The sequence below is a fragment of the Charadrius vociferus genome, unplaced genomic scaffold, assembly GCF_000708025.1.
Source record: "Charadrius vociferus isolate BGI_N301 unplaced genomic scaffold, ASM70802v2 scaffold477, whole genome shotgun sequence".
In the NCBI taxonomy this organism is placed as follows: Eukaryota; Metazoa; Chordata; class Aves; order Charadriiformes; family Charadriidae; genus Charadrius; species Charadrius vociferus.
The window spans coordinates 1195794-1213668 of NW_009649449.1; the positions used below are offsets into that span (position 1 = coordinate 1195794).

Consider the following 17875-nt stretch of genomic DNA (forward strand, 5'->3'; position numbering starts at 1 on the left):
TGGAGGTGTTATATGGGTACATATTTGTACAGTGTGCGTAGCATGCCTACCATATAAATGGGATAGGTATATTGAAAAGAATTTGTTGATTCTTGTAGGCTGTTGATAAAACTTTTGCCTACTATTGGTGGTCCATTTTTTCACTGGTTTTTGATCCGAGTTGAAATCAATCTACGAAAATAAAGCTGATTTCTTAAGAACAAGGAAAAGCATCTCAAATGTGTTACACCTATGTGCTGCAAACTTCATTTTCTGTTTCTGAAAAGATAGCTTGTCAATGGAGAGAGCCATAGAAAGCATTGCCATACAATTTTGTTTTGATGAGGGATGCGTAACACTGTGTTTTACCGCAGTAATTCTGGTGTGGGATACCTGGTAGTTAACATCATTGTCTATCTATCATTAGTGCCCAATTTCCAGTCAGGAAGATCTGTAGCTATGTCATAAATAGGGGAAGAGGTGCCTGAGCCTCTGTGAGTGATGCCGATGGTCAGGACGAGAGCAGCACTCCTCAGTCCCGCTGTTGGAGACCATCTTGAGTAAAGTATTGTAATGTGCTTGTCGAATTGTTTCTTTGGGTGGGATAGAATTTGTGTATAAGCTGCTGTAGCTAAGTTTTGTCATTTTTTAAAGAATTTTTGACAAATTCATCTTTGAAGTGTGAATGCCTTTGTGAAATGAAAGTCTTTTTTTAAGGTTTTATTGCTGTTACTACATTAAATTTCAGAGGCTTCAAGTTGACTGACGTGAACTACCTAAAAACCTGTGCTTTTAACTGTACGAGACAGGATAGATGTCTTCTCCTTAAAGAGATTGCTGCTAAAAAATACAATCTGGTTCATGTGTGCCTGAAGGTTTGGAGGCAAGCATTAATTTCATTAAAATGGTGTTTATAATGGTAGGATTTTTATTTATTTTTTTTTTACAGGTAGCTTGAGCATTGATCTAAGAACTGTTTTAGTTAGTATATTGGGAAGCATTTTTGAATGCACTTCATTACTACTTCTGAAGTCCTTTTTGAAACTCTGAAAGGTGATCCAGCACTGGGGGGGAGGGAGGGAAACCACCTGCTTTGTTTTTATAGGTTTTTCATGTCCAAATGGCAGTGTTTGGGGCTGGTTCCTGTCCCTCTTCAAGAGGGAGGACTGTACTGTTTTGTTAAAAATTTAAATCTAACATTGAAGAGGTGTGAACCTACCACTGGAGTTCCAGCTGTAAATTGACCAAAATCTGACACTGGGGTTCAGATTCTAAAGTCAGCTAAAAGATAACACTGAACATAGAAATGAAGACAAAACCACTGTATTAAATATTTCAACTCTTACTGTTCACCTATAAATAGGTAGCTGTTACGAATTCTTCATTGTCGTATCCCTCTGGAGATGGGAATTAATCCAGTCTCCAGCTGCCTGTGGGTGAAGGTCACGAGCCAGACTGAATTAGAGGAAAATTTGTAGCAGGATTTTGCAGACTCTGGTTCCTGACTTCAGGTTTCAGGCTCCAGCTCGGAAGGTTTTTAGGGCTCTCACTGTTCTCTGTAAAATGTCATCTGAGAATTAACAAGGCTGAAAGGTGCAGCATCTCCTTGCACTTACAAGCTTCCCAGTGTGACCGTGTTTTAACCACTGAAGTACTCAATAGTGTAACTGTGGAGGCTAATAGCTTAACCTTGGATAATGATGTCGTGGCGCTAAAGGGACCTCTTCATGCTGGCTGTTAACTCAATTTGTGTAGTGCAAAGGAAACCTGCAGCGGTTGGTTTTATTCATTCTAACTCCTTATCTGAGCTTTTATAATCCTGTCCCATTAATTGAGGCTTTTAGCTGCCTTGAACAGAACCAACCAGATTCAAGGAAAAAAAAAAAAAAAGTAGCTGAACTAACTGCTGTTGGATTTGTTTTGCCTATAACTGCAGATGATACAAGATATTAAAGAAGTAGTCAGCTGTGACTTACATTTTAAAGAGCTTGCCAGATGGCTGCTCTAAGTACCCTAAATTATTAAGACTGAATATGTAAAATATTGCTCACGTTTACTCACAGTTTACTGCCTTTTTCTTTTTTCTTTTTTTTTTTTTCTAATTTAGGCTGTGCAAATTCCTCCGTTTCATTTCGTTTTTTCCCATACCAGTAAAATGTGGATGTTAGGAATTGCAGCATTACAGAGGACTACGGTGTTGGGGGAACTATGTAATTTGAAGGAACAAAAGCTCATGTTGCTTTCTCAGTGCATTAAATAAGCATGTCTTAACATTAAGTGGGATGCTTAAGTAGTTTACCTTCTGCAAAATCTACAAACGTACATTTGTAGTGGGATATTTTTTTTCTGTTGGGTTGTGAAATATTTTTGGTTAATTTTTTTTTAAAAAGGGATGAGGGGAAGGGAATCAGAGTAATTTAGAAGTTCTTTATTATGAACCCATCTATGGCATTGTTCAGCAGAGAAGCCCTTCCAGGTTTTGAATTCGTAAGAGTATAGGTGGAAGTGAGTGAAATATAATTACAAATCTGTAATTTTCACTGGCTGTATGTTGGAATTCTCCTCCTGAAAGCATTCAGTCTAAACAGTTCTTGCTGGTGAGCTTGAGTTTCCTTAGGAGCTGTTTCCATCTGTTCATAAAACAGACTAGTTAAACTGAGTTTAAGTACAGATTTCTCCTGTCTACTTTTTTTTTTTTTAAAAAGTGAAAACACAGTAGCTGATGTTCTAAATCTAATTAAGCAAAAAAAGGGGGGCTAACTGCAAAGGCAATACTGCTTCACTGTGTACTGTACTGTTGTGTCTGGGGTCAGTAATTGAAGAGAAAGTTGGTCTGGTCTTTTAGTTTGTTTTTGGGAAGGACTATTTTGTATTTTCATTATAAGCTTTTCAGGACAAGTAACAATGTGGAGAGGTAGGGAAACATCTCTTAATGCTAGTGGAAAAGTTAAAAATAGTTAATCCCCTTCTGCTTGGATAACATACTTGTAAAGTAGCCCAGCTGTTTTTCGATGTAGGCATACCTTCATCTTCTGGTGCCAAACCCATCTCTGGTTTACTCTCATCTCTGCCCTAACCGCCTTGCTAGAAAGCGTAACTTCAACCTGTCGTGTTTTGCATGAAGGTGATATTTACGAAGGTGATTATTTTACAGGATTACGCACACTCTTTCCCCAGCCAAAGAGGTCAGTTTGGTGGGCAGATGGACGGGGATCAGAATGGGGATGTCCAGCATGCCTGGCTCTGCCCGGTCCAGGCGTTGGGAAGCTGGCGACATTCCTGCGGTCCTCACCCAGCCCTTCTGCAGGCAGCGCGGGACATGACAAGCTGGAGAACAGGACAGCTTTTCCGTTCCTCTACTGACCAACCTCATCTACTACTTGGGAAAGGGAGGGAATGTTTTTAAACTCAAATGCGTTGCTTTGGCAAAGCTAGGCTGGCAGTTTTGGCTGTAATATGTAGATCTTTCTCATTTATTATTCTGTCTTGTGAATCATATTAAAAATAAATGAGAACTAAATTTCAATCCCAATGCCTGCCAAACAAGGGAAAATTAGGTGACCCAATTATGTCCATTTGCAGTGTGTTGGATGCTGCAGGACAGGCTTGTAGGATTTCGTCTTCTAACACAGTTTAGTGAAGAATGTAATCATTTCAGACTAAAACTACAGCTTTTGAAATGCACAAGTTAGTCTTTTTTATGAGAAAGGAATTGAATAAATGGCATTGGGGAGCAGAACCATGCTTAGCTGCAAAGTAGGTAAGGCTTTGGCAGCCCAAGCTTCCCTGCTGGCTTCGCACGTCTGCCTCACCTGTACCCGGAGAGACCAGTTCCAGACTTGATAGAGCAGTACGTTCTGTATGGCTTCATCAGCCTTTGGCATCTCCTCCTTTAGCGCTAGTGATTCAGGGTACGATTACCAGAAATTCAGCTGAGACCCCAGTATTTCCTCGCTTAGGGCAGTAAGTATCGGTTAGCATGTAACTGGGCTTCTGAGTAGCTTTGGCTGTTCATTCTTTTGAATGAAGAGCTTTCCACTTGAGTTCTGTGAACGCTGTGGGTATTCCTTCAGTCCAGTACATGGTGGTTCTTGTTTTTCCATCTCCCCCTGTCTGGCTTTTTGGGTTGAAAATACAGATTGAAATGTTATCTTTCAGGGAATGTTTCTTATATGCAATATAGTGCATCTGGCAAGAATAGGTAAATAAATTAATTCTACATTTTAACTATAAACACTAGGGTTCATTAGTGCTGTTGATAAAAGTTTGCTTATGATGTACGGGATGTGCAAAATTTGCTTTTATCTTTGCTGATCAGCTGACATGCAACTGCCAGCATCCTGCGTTTGGCATGTTGCATCCTGATGCTGGTTCAATTTCCTCATGCTGTTGTAATTCAGTGACATGTACTTTAAAAACATCTTTCTCTTCAATTAGAGTGCCTTACATTTTAGCTTAAAAATTCATTTAATCTAGCGCTGTTTGGGGAAGCAGCGTGATCTCTTAAGTGACAGAACCTAAAGCTAAGACTTTGACATTTTCCCGTCTCCCATATCGATAGCTCTGAACTTGTAAACTTTACTTCACTGCTTTTAAGTTTTTCTGTATGTTAAAAAATACTCTTTGTAGCAACCTGTGACCCAGGTGTAAACAACTGTAAGGAAGTAGAAGGGTAAGGATGGGTTGAAACTGGAGTCTTTGTGCTTAGAATAGTTTTGATTTCCATGGTAAAGGATCTTGCAGGGTTTTATCTGTTCTTAAATCCTGGCTGGGAATATAAGCTCATTGGGGCAAGAGTAATTTTGATTTTACGTTTGAGAAATGGTTTTACATTCTTGTATTCTCGTGACACCTAAGTTGGAAAGTGCCTGGTTATTCTTTTTCTCATGTCAGGCTTTGAAAGAACCTCGTGACCAGGAGAAAATCTGAATCTTGCTTTCTGCGGTAGAAGTGCTGGTTGGTGTGAGGAGCCCAAGCACCTCGTGGTAGTACCTGCGTAATCGTAGAGGCTCGTGTGAGGGTCAAGTGATACAGACCCACCTGAGTCCTGCAGCATTAATGGACCGTATGGACCATCACCGCTTGGCGAGACAGAGGGACAAAAAATTGGAACCAGGCATAGGCAAAATAAACAATGTTCTGACCTTGCAGGGCTAGAAGGTGGGTGTAGGCGAGCAAAGAAACAGAATTCAGAGCTGGTAATTGCAACTGCGGCAAAGAATCACCTGACCTGAAAAATGCTTCAGGGACGGATCATTGTGTGGCACAGAGGTCTACTGGGGCTCTTAAGATCATGAGCAGAACTTGTGCTGGCAGTGATTCAGCTGTTCCTCAGCTGTCCTGCTAAACTCTTTCTCATATTTTGCACTCCTTCCCTCCCACCCCCAAAATACACAATTGGAAAATATTTTTAGATCTTATTTCTTAGGGTTCATTAGAGATGAATGTGGAAATGTTGATGTGTAGTTGAAAATGTTGGAAATGTGAGCTGCCATTTAGAATAGATGGGAACAAGTTGGTAGGACAACCTTTTGTGGCTTTGGACGGATCACCAGGCCTTTTAGTCTTACTTTGTTCTCATACTTTTAAGAAAAAGTAATGCAACCTGATTATTTTTATTTATTTATTTATTTACTCCAGTCATCTTTGAGGTCATTAGCAGTAAAGGTGCTTGCTACTCAGAATATGTGCCCTGTGGTTTAGCAGAGAAGTTCTCGGGTTCTGGCGTGGAAGCTGGATGTTCTATCGGACTAGTGCTTGAAAGGAAAACTGTCTCTGATAGCGCCCTTCTGGCTGGTTATGGAAATAGGCTGTCTGTGGAGGCTGTTTCGGCTCTCAGCTGAATTCTGCTCAATTTACAGGGTTAGGAAAACATCTGATCTTTCTGTTTTCATTTGTATTTGGTGTTAAATATAAAAAATGTGTAGATTACTATTATTTGGGATGCGCGTGGGCAATTCTTGTGGTCACTATGAATATCCTGTTGCTGTCAGTAGGACAGAAGCCTGTCTCGGAAGCAGTAACTTGCCATGCTCTGACCCTTTTCTTTAGGAAGGAGTTCACACAGTTGGGTGGTGCGTATTTGTACAGTGGTGGTGGTGGGGGGTGTCTTTGAAGTCCACAGAAATGAGAACAGCAATTAGTTACCGCAAATGGTCCTGTTGTCAGTGATGTAGATAATCTTTCTTGGGACTGCATTGCGTATTTAGAGGGCAGGAACAGTGGGAACTAATTAGCGAGGTAGGGCTTAAATAATCCTTTCAGAGCAGGCAATTTCTCTCCTCTGGAGAGGTGAAATGATTCTTTTAAGCCATTGATAAAGCTCAGCTGCTTCTAACTTTTGTTAGTAAGAGGCTCTATAGAGAACCTATGGGTGAAGCTAGCAGGTATTTTTGGATTCAGCATTTCTCTGATGAACCTGGTGTACAGAACAGTGGTGTAGCTCTAGCTGCTCCCGCCTCGTTTCCCTGCTGGTAACGACGTCTGTGGTGAACAGACGTGAATGGAATTGACTTGGTCTCAGTCTGCCTTCGCTTGTTGACCACAAAAAGAGAGAGTATGTTTGGTAATTTAAGCTGGACTTTAACAAGTGGTGCAGGTATGCATATCTTCCCTAATCAGAAACTCTTAATTAAGTATAGCAATTTATGCTATTAATTACACGATTCTGGCTGTGATGCTGTCCTGAGTAGCAGGCACTTGCTGTTTCATTGCACATTGCAGACTTGAACTGTCACTTCATTTGTCAGACTGAGCTGCATGTCTTAGAGGCTAATGGGATGGGTTGGAAGAGTTATAAATTCTTACCATGCTCTGATACCTGGTGTCAGTTGTAAAATATGTTCAGAAATATGTCACGAGTCAAAAAAAAAAAAAAAGGTCTGTAACTCTTAGCTCTTGGTGACTGAACAGTGAGGTTGGTCTGAAAAATTCTGTGCAAAGGGTGTTCCAGCCCAGCTTTCAAGTGCCAGCTTTCGCAATTGCTATATTCAGATAACATATGCATGGTTGAAAACAATAATTTTGGTCAAAATCAGCATGCTTTACATTTCTGTAGTTTTCCTCAAATCTTTGGTAAGCTATGCCTATTATTTTTATTTTTTTTTTACTAGAAGAAATTACATGTCATGGCATTTATTGGTTTTTCCAGGGAGTTGAGTTTTATGCTGAAAGCTTCTTAAAAATGCAAAGCCTGAATGCATTCCATTCTCAAACGATTGGGAATGTCATTGGTATGGTCAGGGTGTAAATCTTGCAGATGAAGAATGGCTTGACCTTTAAAAAACTTATTATTTAAAAATAAAAAGGGCCTACAAACTCCAGATAAGCCTACACTTTTAGGAATTTTGGCTAGACTGTGTTCTAAAGCAGACTGTGATTCAAAGTATATTCAACGAAGGGTTTTCAGCTTTATATAGTTCTGTAACGCTTTGCTCATTTGTTTTCACAGGGCAGTTTCCGTGTACATTTTTTCCAGCTACGATCATTAATCAGGACTGAACACGTGGGTTATCTGATCTTCTGTGGTTTTTAGAAGCAGGTATGTTGGCAGGGAAATGCCTGGTGTTTTACTGGTGGGGACAGGGGGATGACGACCACTTCATCTACATGCCAGAAAGAATTGTAGGGTTAGGGAAAATCTGCTTAAGTAACGTTTTATTATGTGTAGCGTATTAATGTAGCTTTCTTGAGAAAGCAAAGTTGATCAGTGCTTTGGTAAGATTTTCATGAAATAAAGATGTATTGTGCTGTCTTTTGGGCATAGACTCGCTCTGTAAGTGGTTTTGAAAATTTACTGACGTAATACATGCTGGGTAGTATTGTCATCCTAAACTGTGTCTTATAAAAGCTCTATGTAACAGGAACAATGATATGCTAAAATTTTTCATGGCAGCGTCTCAGGACTGTCTTCAGACTTTTGTCTTTCTACTTTGAAGTCATCACGTAGGAAATGCCGGGGTGGCTGAGACTATCACCCAGAATAATTGTGCAGTGTATGAAAAGCAAAGCACTGTTGCTCTGTAATCTTAAATTAACATCTTTTATGCATATATTTTGATAGCTTTTGAGCCATATTGAGTGCTTCCTGATAGCTTTTGAGCCATATTGAGTGCTTCCCCCCTCCCCCTGTGTTGCCTACTAACTTTGTGAAGCACTTGCTGAATGGCCAGGCTTTGGTATTTTTATCCTTCCTGTTAAATAATGTTTCAGGATAAATCCATCTTGGCTGAAGTTTACTTTAGAAGAACCAGGTTTAGCCAGGAATTTCCATCACCCCTTTTTAAAGTTTAAGAAATTAATAAACAACTGGAAGACTGTTTTAATGGGAAACAATGAATAATGATGTGCTCTTGTCATATCTGATGCGTAAAGGAATGCTGAAATGTGGTCTCCCTGGCTGGCATGGGGGCAGCCATGGCATTTTCTTGGTGCTTGTGTATGGTGCCACCTATTGATAGATATTACATATCATTTGTTCCATTTTTAAATGATAGGTGTGTTACCACATTTCAGGTTTTTGCTTTTTCTTTTCTAAACTGATTTCTTTGGCTACTGGTACAGCACCTTCCCTCTTCAAGTAACAATACTAAAAAGAAAAAAAAAAAAAAGTATGTATTAGTATAATATGAAGAACCAGTCACAACCTTTCAGACTTATTAGTATCTGATAAATGTTTATTGTTTTATCGGTCTCTGGATATGCATAACTTAATGTCTCTTGCTCACTGTCTTATTTTGTTCATTGTCTTACTGTTCCTTAGGGACATGGTGTAGTGGTGGGTTTTGGCAGTGTTAGGTTGATGGTTGGACTTGATGGTCTTAAAGGTCCCTTCCAACCTAGGCAATTCTGTGATTCTATTGACATCACTTGTTAGCGCTCAATAAATTGCACTGTGGAGTATGTGCTTAGTAACATAATCCAATTTACTTATTTGAGTTGACACTACACAAAAACGTGGGATTGTTTTATTCCCCCTTCAGAAGGCAGTTTGCTGGTTATAGCCAAAAAATACAATCACCTTGCACACTTACAGGCTGCAGGTTTCCAAGCAGAACCATCTCTAGCAAATCAGCATAATGCAACTCTTCCCACTGGAAATTTATGCACGTAGGACTGGTGATGGAGCTTTCTCCACTTTCTACTACTGTCTTCATGCTAAGCAATGTGGGTGGTAAAGCCTATCCCAGCAGCTGCTACTGAAGTTTGCATTGCTTCTGACTCACTCAGGAGGGACGATGTGTAATTTTAAACTGTTTCCACACCCAGATTACTTTCCCTTAAAAGTAATAATGAAAATAAAGAGAGGGGAGAGTTTGGTAATGACTACAGGAAAACATTGCATGGAAAACAGTGTGTTTGAACAGTCTTCACGAAGCATGCTCCACGTGTAGTGCTCCCCTTGGTTACTAAGGTTCAGGAAGGCAGATTTACAGCTTAGTATAGGACCAGACCCAGTTCTGTGAGTTAAAACTAACTGGAGAACTATTCTGGAGCCACCTCTCCGAGCTGTGCATGGGGGAAGCGTGGCTGGATTATACCTCCATCCGCAGAGTCCTTAGCAGCAGGGGTTACATTTCTCCAATACACAGTACTTCTAAGAGGTTAGATTCATTTGTTATGCTGCTGTACTAGTGTATTATTTGAAGCACCATTATTTTCTAAAATTGAAGTTAAGTTTTTTACTATTGTTGACATAATAAACGTGCTCCGAGATAATTTTTAATTGCAGCTGAAGAGTATGCCTGTGCATTTGTTTTTTGTGTCTTCATAAACACTCTATTATGGAACTTAAATAATTGCCAGATAGTCGGACAACAAAGTATAGTCATGCTCTCTACTAGAGAAGTTAGATAGCAGAGTCTGTTTATTCCATAAAGTAACTATTTTTTTTGTTAAAATATAAAAGCAAAACTTCAGCTTTTAAATGATACGAGAAAGGATAATAAACTCTACTCCTTCACTGCTCCTCTGAGCTCCTCTTTCTCTCCAGAACGATTTTATAAACTCTATTAACTTTTACAAAAGCCAGTGACCTTTTTTTTTTATATGACATAAGAAGGAAAAAAGAAAAAAAGAGAGAGGAGAAAGACTTAAGAATTGAGATTTCATCTAGCTCTTATTTAGCCATTGCAGGCCTGATGGCTGTGCATTCCGCATCCTGTCTTCATAGCGGTTGTGCTTATTTATGGGAATAACCAAAACCACAGACTCTTCTGTTAGCATGATTCTTTCATCTAGTTGTTAGAATTCTCTTTTTCTACTCATGCAGTAGTGTAACAACAGGTAATGATCTAGTAGGGTTGTGAATATCAGCCTCTTCGAGTGAGTTGCATATGTAAGGCCCAATTTAGCTGTTCAAATTTTTAAGGATTTCTCTGATGAAGCGTGTGACTCCTTACTCTCCCAGGCTATTAAGTGGGTTGCCCGCAGGTGAAAAATGGGTATTTTGGAAACTAAACTTTACCTATTGTTCCTATTATAACCCATAAACTATTTTAGTTTGTCTTTTTCTGGTCTTGTATCTTCAGGAAATCCAGGAGCTGGCAGGAGGGGAATGAACCGTGAGGGCGTCCCCGGAAAGAGTCCGGAGGAGATGTATATTCAGCAGAAAGTGAGAGTGCTGCTCATGCTGAGGAAGATGGGATCAAATGTAAGATGCACTGTCATAGTTTGTATTTTCTGGCTTTCCAGACAATTTTGTAGTAACTGGGATAGTGGTTACTGAGGTGGGCAGGTGATGGTCTGGTTTTATCGCTGAATTGTTTTAGCTGTCATCGATTTAACCATCATCTGCAGTTAAACAAATTGATTTTTGCTTAAAAAAATCAGTTTAGTGATGCCTGAAACTAAATGTGAGCATCTGATCATTTCTCTATATGCAGTAAAGTTTTACATTGTTGGAAAATCAGCAAAAAGAAACAACTATTTTAAGGCAACTTTAAATCTGTCCATGAGAGCGTGATGTACCAGTTTGCTGCTGTGTCCTTGCTGATGGTATTGTTTGCACAAATAACAGTCATATTAAACAGCTGAAGAGTAGGATAGAGGCAACTGTGAGGTTTCTTACTGGGAAGTGGGAGATGATGTCTTCAGTCATTCTTCATTTCCCTTTTTGCTGACTGACTCTTTGTACGTTTCCAGCTGACTGCTAGCGAAGAGGAGTTCTTGCGCACGTACGCAGGGGTAGTGAATAGCCAGCTTAGCCAGCTTCCTCAACACTCAATTGATCAGGGTGAGTACCGGGTTTGTTTGCCTTGTCTTTGTGTAAGCTGTGAGAACGCTCTCAGAAAATACCAAATTTAGGTTCCTGTATTTCTGTAATAATATGCCACCGACTTACACCCGTCGTGTAATCTGGGGTATGCAAGTCATTGCCTGCTATAATCTTTGGAAGAGAACTAGAGCGTACCGTTCAACAGGTGGTTTTATTGTAGGTAAGGTCGGTCTTGGCTGTATCTAAGATTCGTTAGGATGAAGAGCATCGTTAATTATCTTATTCTCCCTGATAACTGAAAATATTGTTGGCCAAAGTCCTTTGAACTAAATGCATGTATATAGCTTCCTACTCTACGTAATACGTTAAATAGAAATAAATTTTAACCTGATTGATTTTTTTTTTTTGCTATAGGTGAAGCTAAATTCAGGTATGCATAGATCCCTCTAGTTCCTAGCGTGTCTTACTGTATTCAGTGTGGATCCTCTGCATTAGATGACTTTCATCGAAATTTTTATGTTTTTAAACTGGACATCTGTGCTTAAAATGGAACAACACTGGAGATGGCAAGCACTTTCCTTGTACGCTTCAAACTGGGAGTTTTATAACAAAATGTAAAGTAGCTAGAGATTTCTAAGGTACAAAAGCAATTTGTTATGCATATGATAATTTAGTTACTGACTCTAGTTGCTTGTTAACACTTTTCTCACAAAATAAAATGGAATCCTCTAACATCATCTTTCATTTCTCACATTTCCATGAATGTGGAAGTGTAATCTTACTTTTTCAGCAGAGTGAGCAATAGAAGGAATTTGTTTCCCATTGCATTTCTTTAATTTGCACAATATAATTAATTCCCGGACAGGGGTAGTAGACATGAAATAAATTTACAAATCTCCTTTGGTTTGTTTAGATTCCTATTGAGGTGCTGCAGTATGTGCTGCTTTTGTGAATTCTTTGCAAAAGTCTTGGTGAACAATTGTGTGGCGCTACTCTGAATCTACTAATCCCTTCTGAACCCGAATGTTTCTTTCTGATTTATTTTTCCTCCCCTTTGTAGGCCTTGTGCCAGATCACATTCATGACGTAGGATTTGGTATTGAAGGAAAATTGTCAGACTTGTAAGAACTGAGTTGAGCAGAAATTTAATATAGATCTGAGACATTGAAAACCATGCGAAACACAACCTGCACAAACTTGCTCTTCAGTTTTAAGCCTGTGCGTTCATTCCTCACATAGCTGGGGGACTGATGGAGTTAAATATACTTGTATATTTTGGCTCAGAATTCTTAAACTTTTCTGCCAGTCTAAAGTGAAAATTTGCCAGTTTCTCATCAACAACTGAGGTAGACATATTCAGTTAAGAAAGACTGTCTTAGCTGCAGTTGGCGTTTTTCAGCATTATCCCTAAAGCAGTTACGTTTCTCACAATAAAAATATATGCTGAATTACCTGCACTTTGGCAAAGAAGAGATGATAAAACTAGAAGTCCAGCCAAGGGACACAGGTACTTTGTACAGCTGTGGTCTTGCACAGCTTGATCTGACTTTCTTGTCTAAACTGTCTGGTTTTATTATCTGTAAAATTGTATTTTTCTCACTTTGTGGAGGGCTTTGGAGGCTCAAAAATTCGAATTCTGACATAACTTTTAAATGTAATCAAAATAGAGACCTACAGTTACTTAATTCTGCTTCTAGACTTGCTAATCATGCAGTACAGGAAATGTAAGAGCTTCGTGCATTGTTCAAAAACTTGTCTTTATTCTGTATTTGAACAGACACTACCTGATTTCTCTGTCATCGCTTTCTTGAAGTCCTTGACGATTCTTAAAGCTTTGACCATAGGGAAGTGAAGTCCTCCCTGTTGATGCGTGCTTTGATCTGATCTGAGACACTGCTGTCTTTCCTGGGAGATTTGACCTCACAATGTACCTTTGATCCTCCCAAATTATAATTAGGCTGGTGGTCTGACCGTTAAGATTTTGCTTGGTATGGGGAAAAAAGAACAAAGAAAGAAAATAGTTAAATATTTAGAGAAGTGGGAAATGATGTTGGTTCTTTTCATATTCAGATACACCATCTCTCCAAATTAAGTAGTGAATAGCACGAAGAACAAATGAAAATGAGGAAACCTAGCCAAACACTTTTTCCTTTGGAGGAAGATGAAGCTGCAGTGTGCTGCGCAGACAGAACCAACTGTAATTTTTTGCTTAGGACTTTGGTTTCCTTGGAAATCTCTCCAGATTTCTAACAGTCAGTTATGGTAATCCGACTCTTTGCTCTTAGGTGTGGTGGCTCACACAGCAGCAGTCATTGCTGTCCGTCTGCACCTTTTACTGTCTCCTGGTGTTGGTGAAACAGCAGGAGTTGATTATGAAAGTACTGGAAATAGAGAATGCAAATTGCATAGGTGTCCAATTTGCCATCTTAAGGGAGATGCTGTCTCCACTAGGTGGCATTGCCTTGCGCTGGAAAACCCCATCCCAAGTCCACACACCGAGGAACTTAAATGTTTTGTGTTCTTAAAGATTGCTTAAAGGAATTTTCTTCCCTGCTTTTCTGCTGTTTTCATTGAATCTCCTCTGGAGGATTTTTTTTTTTGCCTTTATGCAACCTGCTTTACACAACAACTAAAAAGTGTGTTATTTAAGGAGTAACTTACAAAGAGTTACTGGATTTCACAATCTTTTCTTCCAGTAGTAGGACAGATTGCTCTCAGCCTGACTTGTCCCAGACCTATCTTTAGAGCAATTTTCTTCCAGCAGGCACACAAAAGACAGAAAGCTGATTTCATACTCCCATTTATTCCCAAAAAAGGGAATGACATTCTTGGCCTTAGCACTCTAAAAGCTTTGTTGTAGACCTGCAAATTTTTGCATGTCGCTTAAAAATGCTGTAGTCTGGCTCTAGACTTAGAGGAAGGTCATTTTCCTTTTTTTTTTTTTTTTTTTTTAAGGAGAGTGTAGAGGATGGATGATCTAGAGTTTTGTAAGTGTATTACAGCCTCTAGTACAATTCTTGTGCTTTTCTTTGTTGCGCATCCATGAAATACTGTCTTAGAACAGCTGGCTGGTGGCCTCATAGTAATTACCTGCAGTAGGACTGCTGAGCTTGTCACTGTATGGTGCTCCCTACTATGGTTTCTGATAAAGATCTCTCAGGTTCTTTGTTGAGGCTATTTGTTTGACCACAGGGAGTCACTGCAACCTATGTGTCCAATATATATTTGCAGCAATGTGACTGTGCATTGCAGAGAGAAGTTTACACTTGTCCCTGCTGAATTCAAGTGCTTGTCCCATAAACCTTCAGTGAGCCACTGTTAATAACAATCTCTCTGACATTTAAAGTTCCTCCATGATACTCTGCTTACTGTCTTAGGGTTCAGCAATATAAGTTAATTGCTAATTTTGATCAAGAAGCATCTTAGAATACCTCTGTAATTTTTAAGCAAGCCTGAAGTCTAAGACTTCCCTTTGGTTTGTGCTTATTTTTATAAGAAGAGGAGAAATTAAACTCTCTATCTTTTTGTTTCCCATCTTGCTTTCAAAAGGAATTCATCAGTTCAGACATAGGAAATCACTGTTGTTTAGGATTGCTTACAGATCTCTATTTACATTTGAGACATACATTTGGAACACTTTTACTCTTGAAGCACCCACGTCATATACTGTTGAAGTGAATCTTGTTTTCCTGACAGGAAGCTCAAAGTTATTCTGATTGCATTACTGAATATCTTTGTGTAAACAGGTAATAATGACATATGTCCAGGGCTCTGTAATGTGCTGTAGCAGATATCAAATTGAAATCAGTGCAAATCTTTCTAGCGAATGTGTTGTAAGCTCTTGACGTTCATAGCTGAAACGTATGTTAGAGCAACAGATCTGTGAAGGGACCTTGAACAACCAGAACATGGACTGCAGTCTTAAAATAGTCTTTTTGTTGGTATTATGTTTAATTCCAGCTGTATTTGTCCTTTCTTTTCAGTGTATTCCAGAATCTCAGGAAATGCTTAGTCCCTCGGTGTGTTGACTTTGATGCGCTTCTCTAGAGGTGCTGATTCACAGGCCACCGGCCACCAAGTGCAAGGAACGTATAGGCAATTCAGATGGCTGGATTCTGTTCCTAGCTTGATACTTCAGCTATTTTTATTAATGCTTTGGCCTAATCACCCATTCTGTTCTCCAGCTGATCCACACAGTCGAGTTGCATCCATGACAGTTATTAGGCTTATCTGATGTATTAAAAATATTTTATTATCCATTGAAAGGTGAACTGCTAGCAGAGGGGATGAGATCTTGGTAACCCAGGAAAGCCTGAACAACAGTTATAAAACTCTAGGCTGAAGTATTTAATACTTAAATTTAGTATTAATTAAGAGACTAAACATTAATGTCATGCTGGCGTGTCTTTATAGCCGTTTTATTTTTGGATCATTGCTGCAATGTTAACACCTATATGAAAGTGCAAAATACAGGGCATTTTTCTTTACTTGAGCTTTTTAGCTGACATCCATGGGTTGTTTGTTTTGGTTTTATGGCTCCAAGAATAACTGAGGAACCAAAAAGCACCTCTGTTCAACCAGCGTATATGCTAGAGAGTGGATGTAATCATGACCTGTTTTGAGATACTAACATGTTAGTTGTCTTCCCTGCATTGCAGCAAGAAGTAACGCAGCAGAGACTCATTAGATTCCTTGAGCTTGAAATGATGAAATTAAGGCTTTCGCACATATTTTTAATACAAGTCTCGGGAAGTTACATGCACAGAAGCATCTTCTGTGTAAAAACCATATTTCCCATTTCCCAGTACTTATATTTCTAAATGGTAGGCTAGTGCTTGGCTTGCTTAAGTCGCTGCTCTGGCAAATCTGTAAATGGAAGCTGTGCAGCTAGTAAGCGTGGTATGTGAATTATACTAAGACCTTGGTGATTACAGCTCTGTTGTTCCTATAGCAACAGGAGTGTCGTGCTGGTTCTTGGAGAAAGCTGGTCCCTCGGGGAGAGCAAAGCTGAGATGCAAACACATGCCTCAGCTAGGTTAGACGCTCTCTCTGGATGGTAGGGCATTAAAAATGAACCCGAGCTGCTTGTGGAGTTAGGAGGGGGACCATACTCATGAACTATCAGATCGTGGTGGAGATTCTTTTGAACACAGTGCTTGTTTTAATGTGCTCCTTCTCTCAGCAGTGCATGCTGTATTTTTAGAATGCCAGACTAGGATACTAATCCTGGCAATTTCAGAGAAAAGTTAATGTTTGAAAGATAGAATAGAATAGTTTGCTGGAAGGTGATTGAAGAAACACGTGTATACAAAGATCCTGAGGGAAGTAAAGATTTTTCTTTTAATTTGGCAGCCTTCAGATGTTCATGATAGGCTTAACCTTCTGATCTCTAAAGGCTTTTGGGGTTCAATTAATTTTGCAGGTGACTACAAACAAATTGGGTGTATGTATCTACTCACCATTCAAAGAACCCTAGATGCTTCGGTTGGCGTCTTCCTTTGTGTTAAGGTAGTATGGTTTTAATCTGGCTCGTACCCTACTGCCCTGATCTCACTGGAGCTGAGTACTTGCTGTGGAAAGCATTAGCTTCAGTCATCGTGGTGAAATTTTCTGAAACTTAGGTGATTAGCAGTTGCATGTGCTGAGCTCGGTGGCAATCTGCAGTCTTTACCGCTGTGCGGTAGAGTCACTTGTCCTTCAAATCATCTTGGCTTGCTAAGACTGAAGGCCAAGTGGTGTAAAAGAACTGCTAAAGTCAGCAATCCAAACAACTGCAATTAGAATGTAATTGCAGCAGGATTTTTTTAAAAGTTGGTGGAGTAAGACTGTCACTATTGCTTTTTGAGACAGGACATAGGCCTACCAGTTAATTCTAGGAAGGATGAGGGTGGCAAAGGGTAAGGCAGAAGTGGGAGAAATATTTGCATGTCTGAAAGTTTGTGGCAATTAACGCTTTGCTCGTGAAAGAAAATGGGGAATATTTTGTTTGCTATATGTAAGTCTCTATTTTAGTGTAGAAATGTGAGCCCAGAAAAGAGAAGGCTGTGGAGAGAGAAGTTGTATGTATAGAAGCTAGAAGGTCAGGTATAAGTGTGCCTTTTTCATTGTTCTATACGTTAATTACTGGAAGTGCAGAGCTCAGTGAAGGATGTGCTAAAAGTAAACGTGGTTCACCGTCCTATTGTCTTAGTTTCAGGCTTCTGGCAATGTGCAGCTTAACTTTGTAACCTGTGCTCTGCTTTTTAAATTTTTTTTCACTTGATTAGAAAGAAAACATCCGTTGTGGGAGCCCAGTGGGACTGCAGCAGAAGCTCTATTCACTAGTACTTTAATCCCTGCTTTCCTTTCACCACATAGAAACCCCTGCTCTGTTCTCTGGAAATGTTTGTGTTTGTATACGAGCACAGGCGGCTGTAGAATTGCTTAATGAGCAGACTTGTTAGATTGGTTTCATTTAGCTCTGGATAGCTTGGGTTGTAGGACTGGACTTGAATAAAACCTGCTTTTGTGCTGAGAAATGTGGATGACCTTTTTCCGGATAAATGTCACTCAGGGTTTTTTTGCTACAGGATATCTTCAGAAACAATCACGCTCCGCAAGTGGCTTCTGCAAGGTTGAAAGCACTAGGGAGAACATCCCTTTCTTTCGCGTACTGCACTCTTACCCTTACTCCGGTTCAGC

General features: G+C 39.6%; 1 protein-coding gene across 1 annotated transcript in view; it reads left to right on the top strand.

Moving 5' to 3' along the window:
* The first annotated feature begins 7491 nt into the window (after positions 1-7491).
* The window catches only part of CTNNBIP1 (catenin, beta interacting protein 1), a 15892-nt gene continuing 5508 nt past the window's right edge, over positions 7492-17875 (top strand). The window contains exons 1-3 of the mRNA XM_009889565.1: positions 7492-7519; positions 10509-10630; positions 11122-11212. Coding sequence (XP_009887867.1) covers positions 10535-10630; positions 11122-11212 — 187 coding nt within the window. The 5' untranslated portion in view covers positions 7492-7519; positions 10509-10534. The remainder of the gene's footprint in view (positions 7520-10508; positions 10631-11121; positions 11213-17875) is intronic.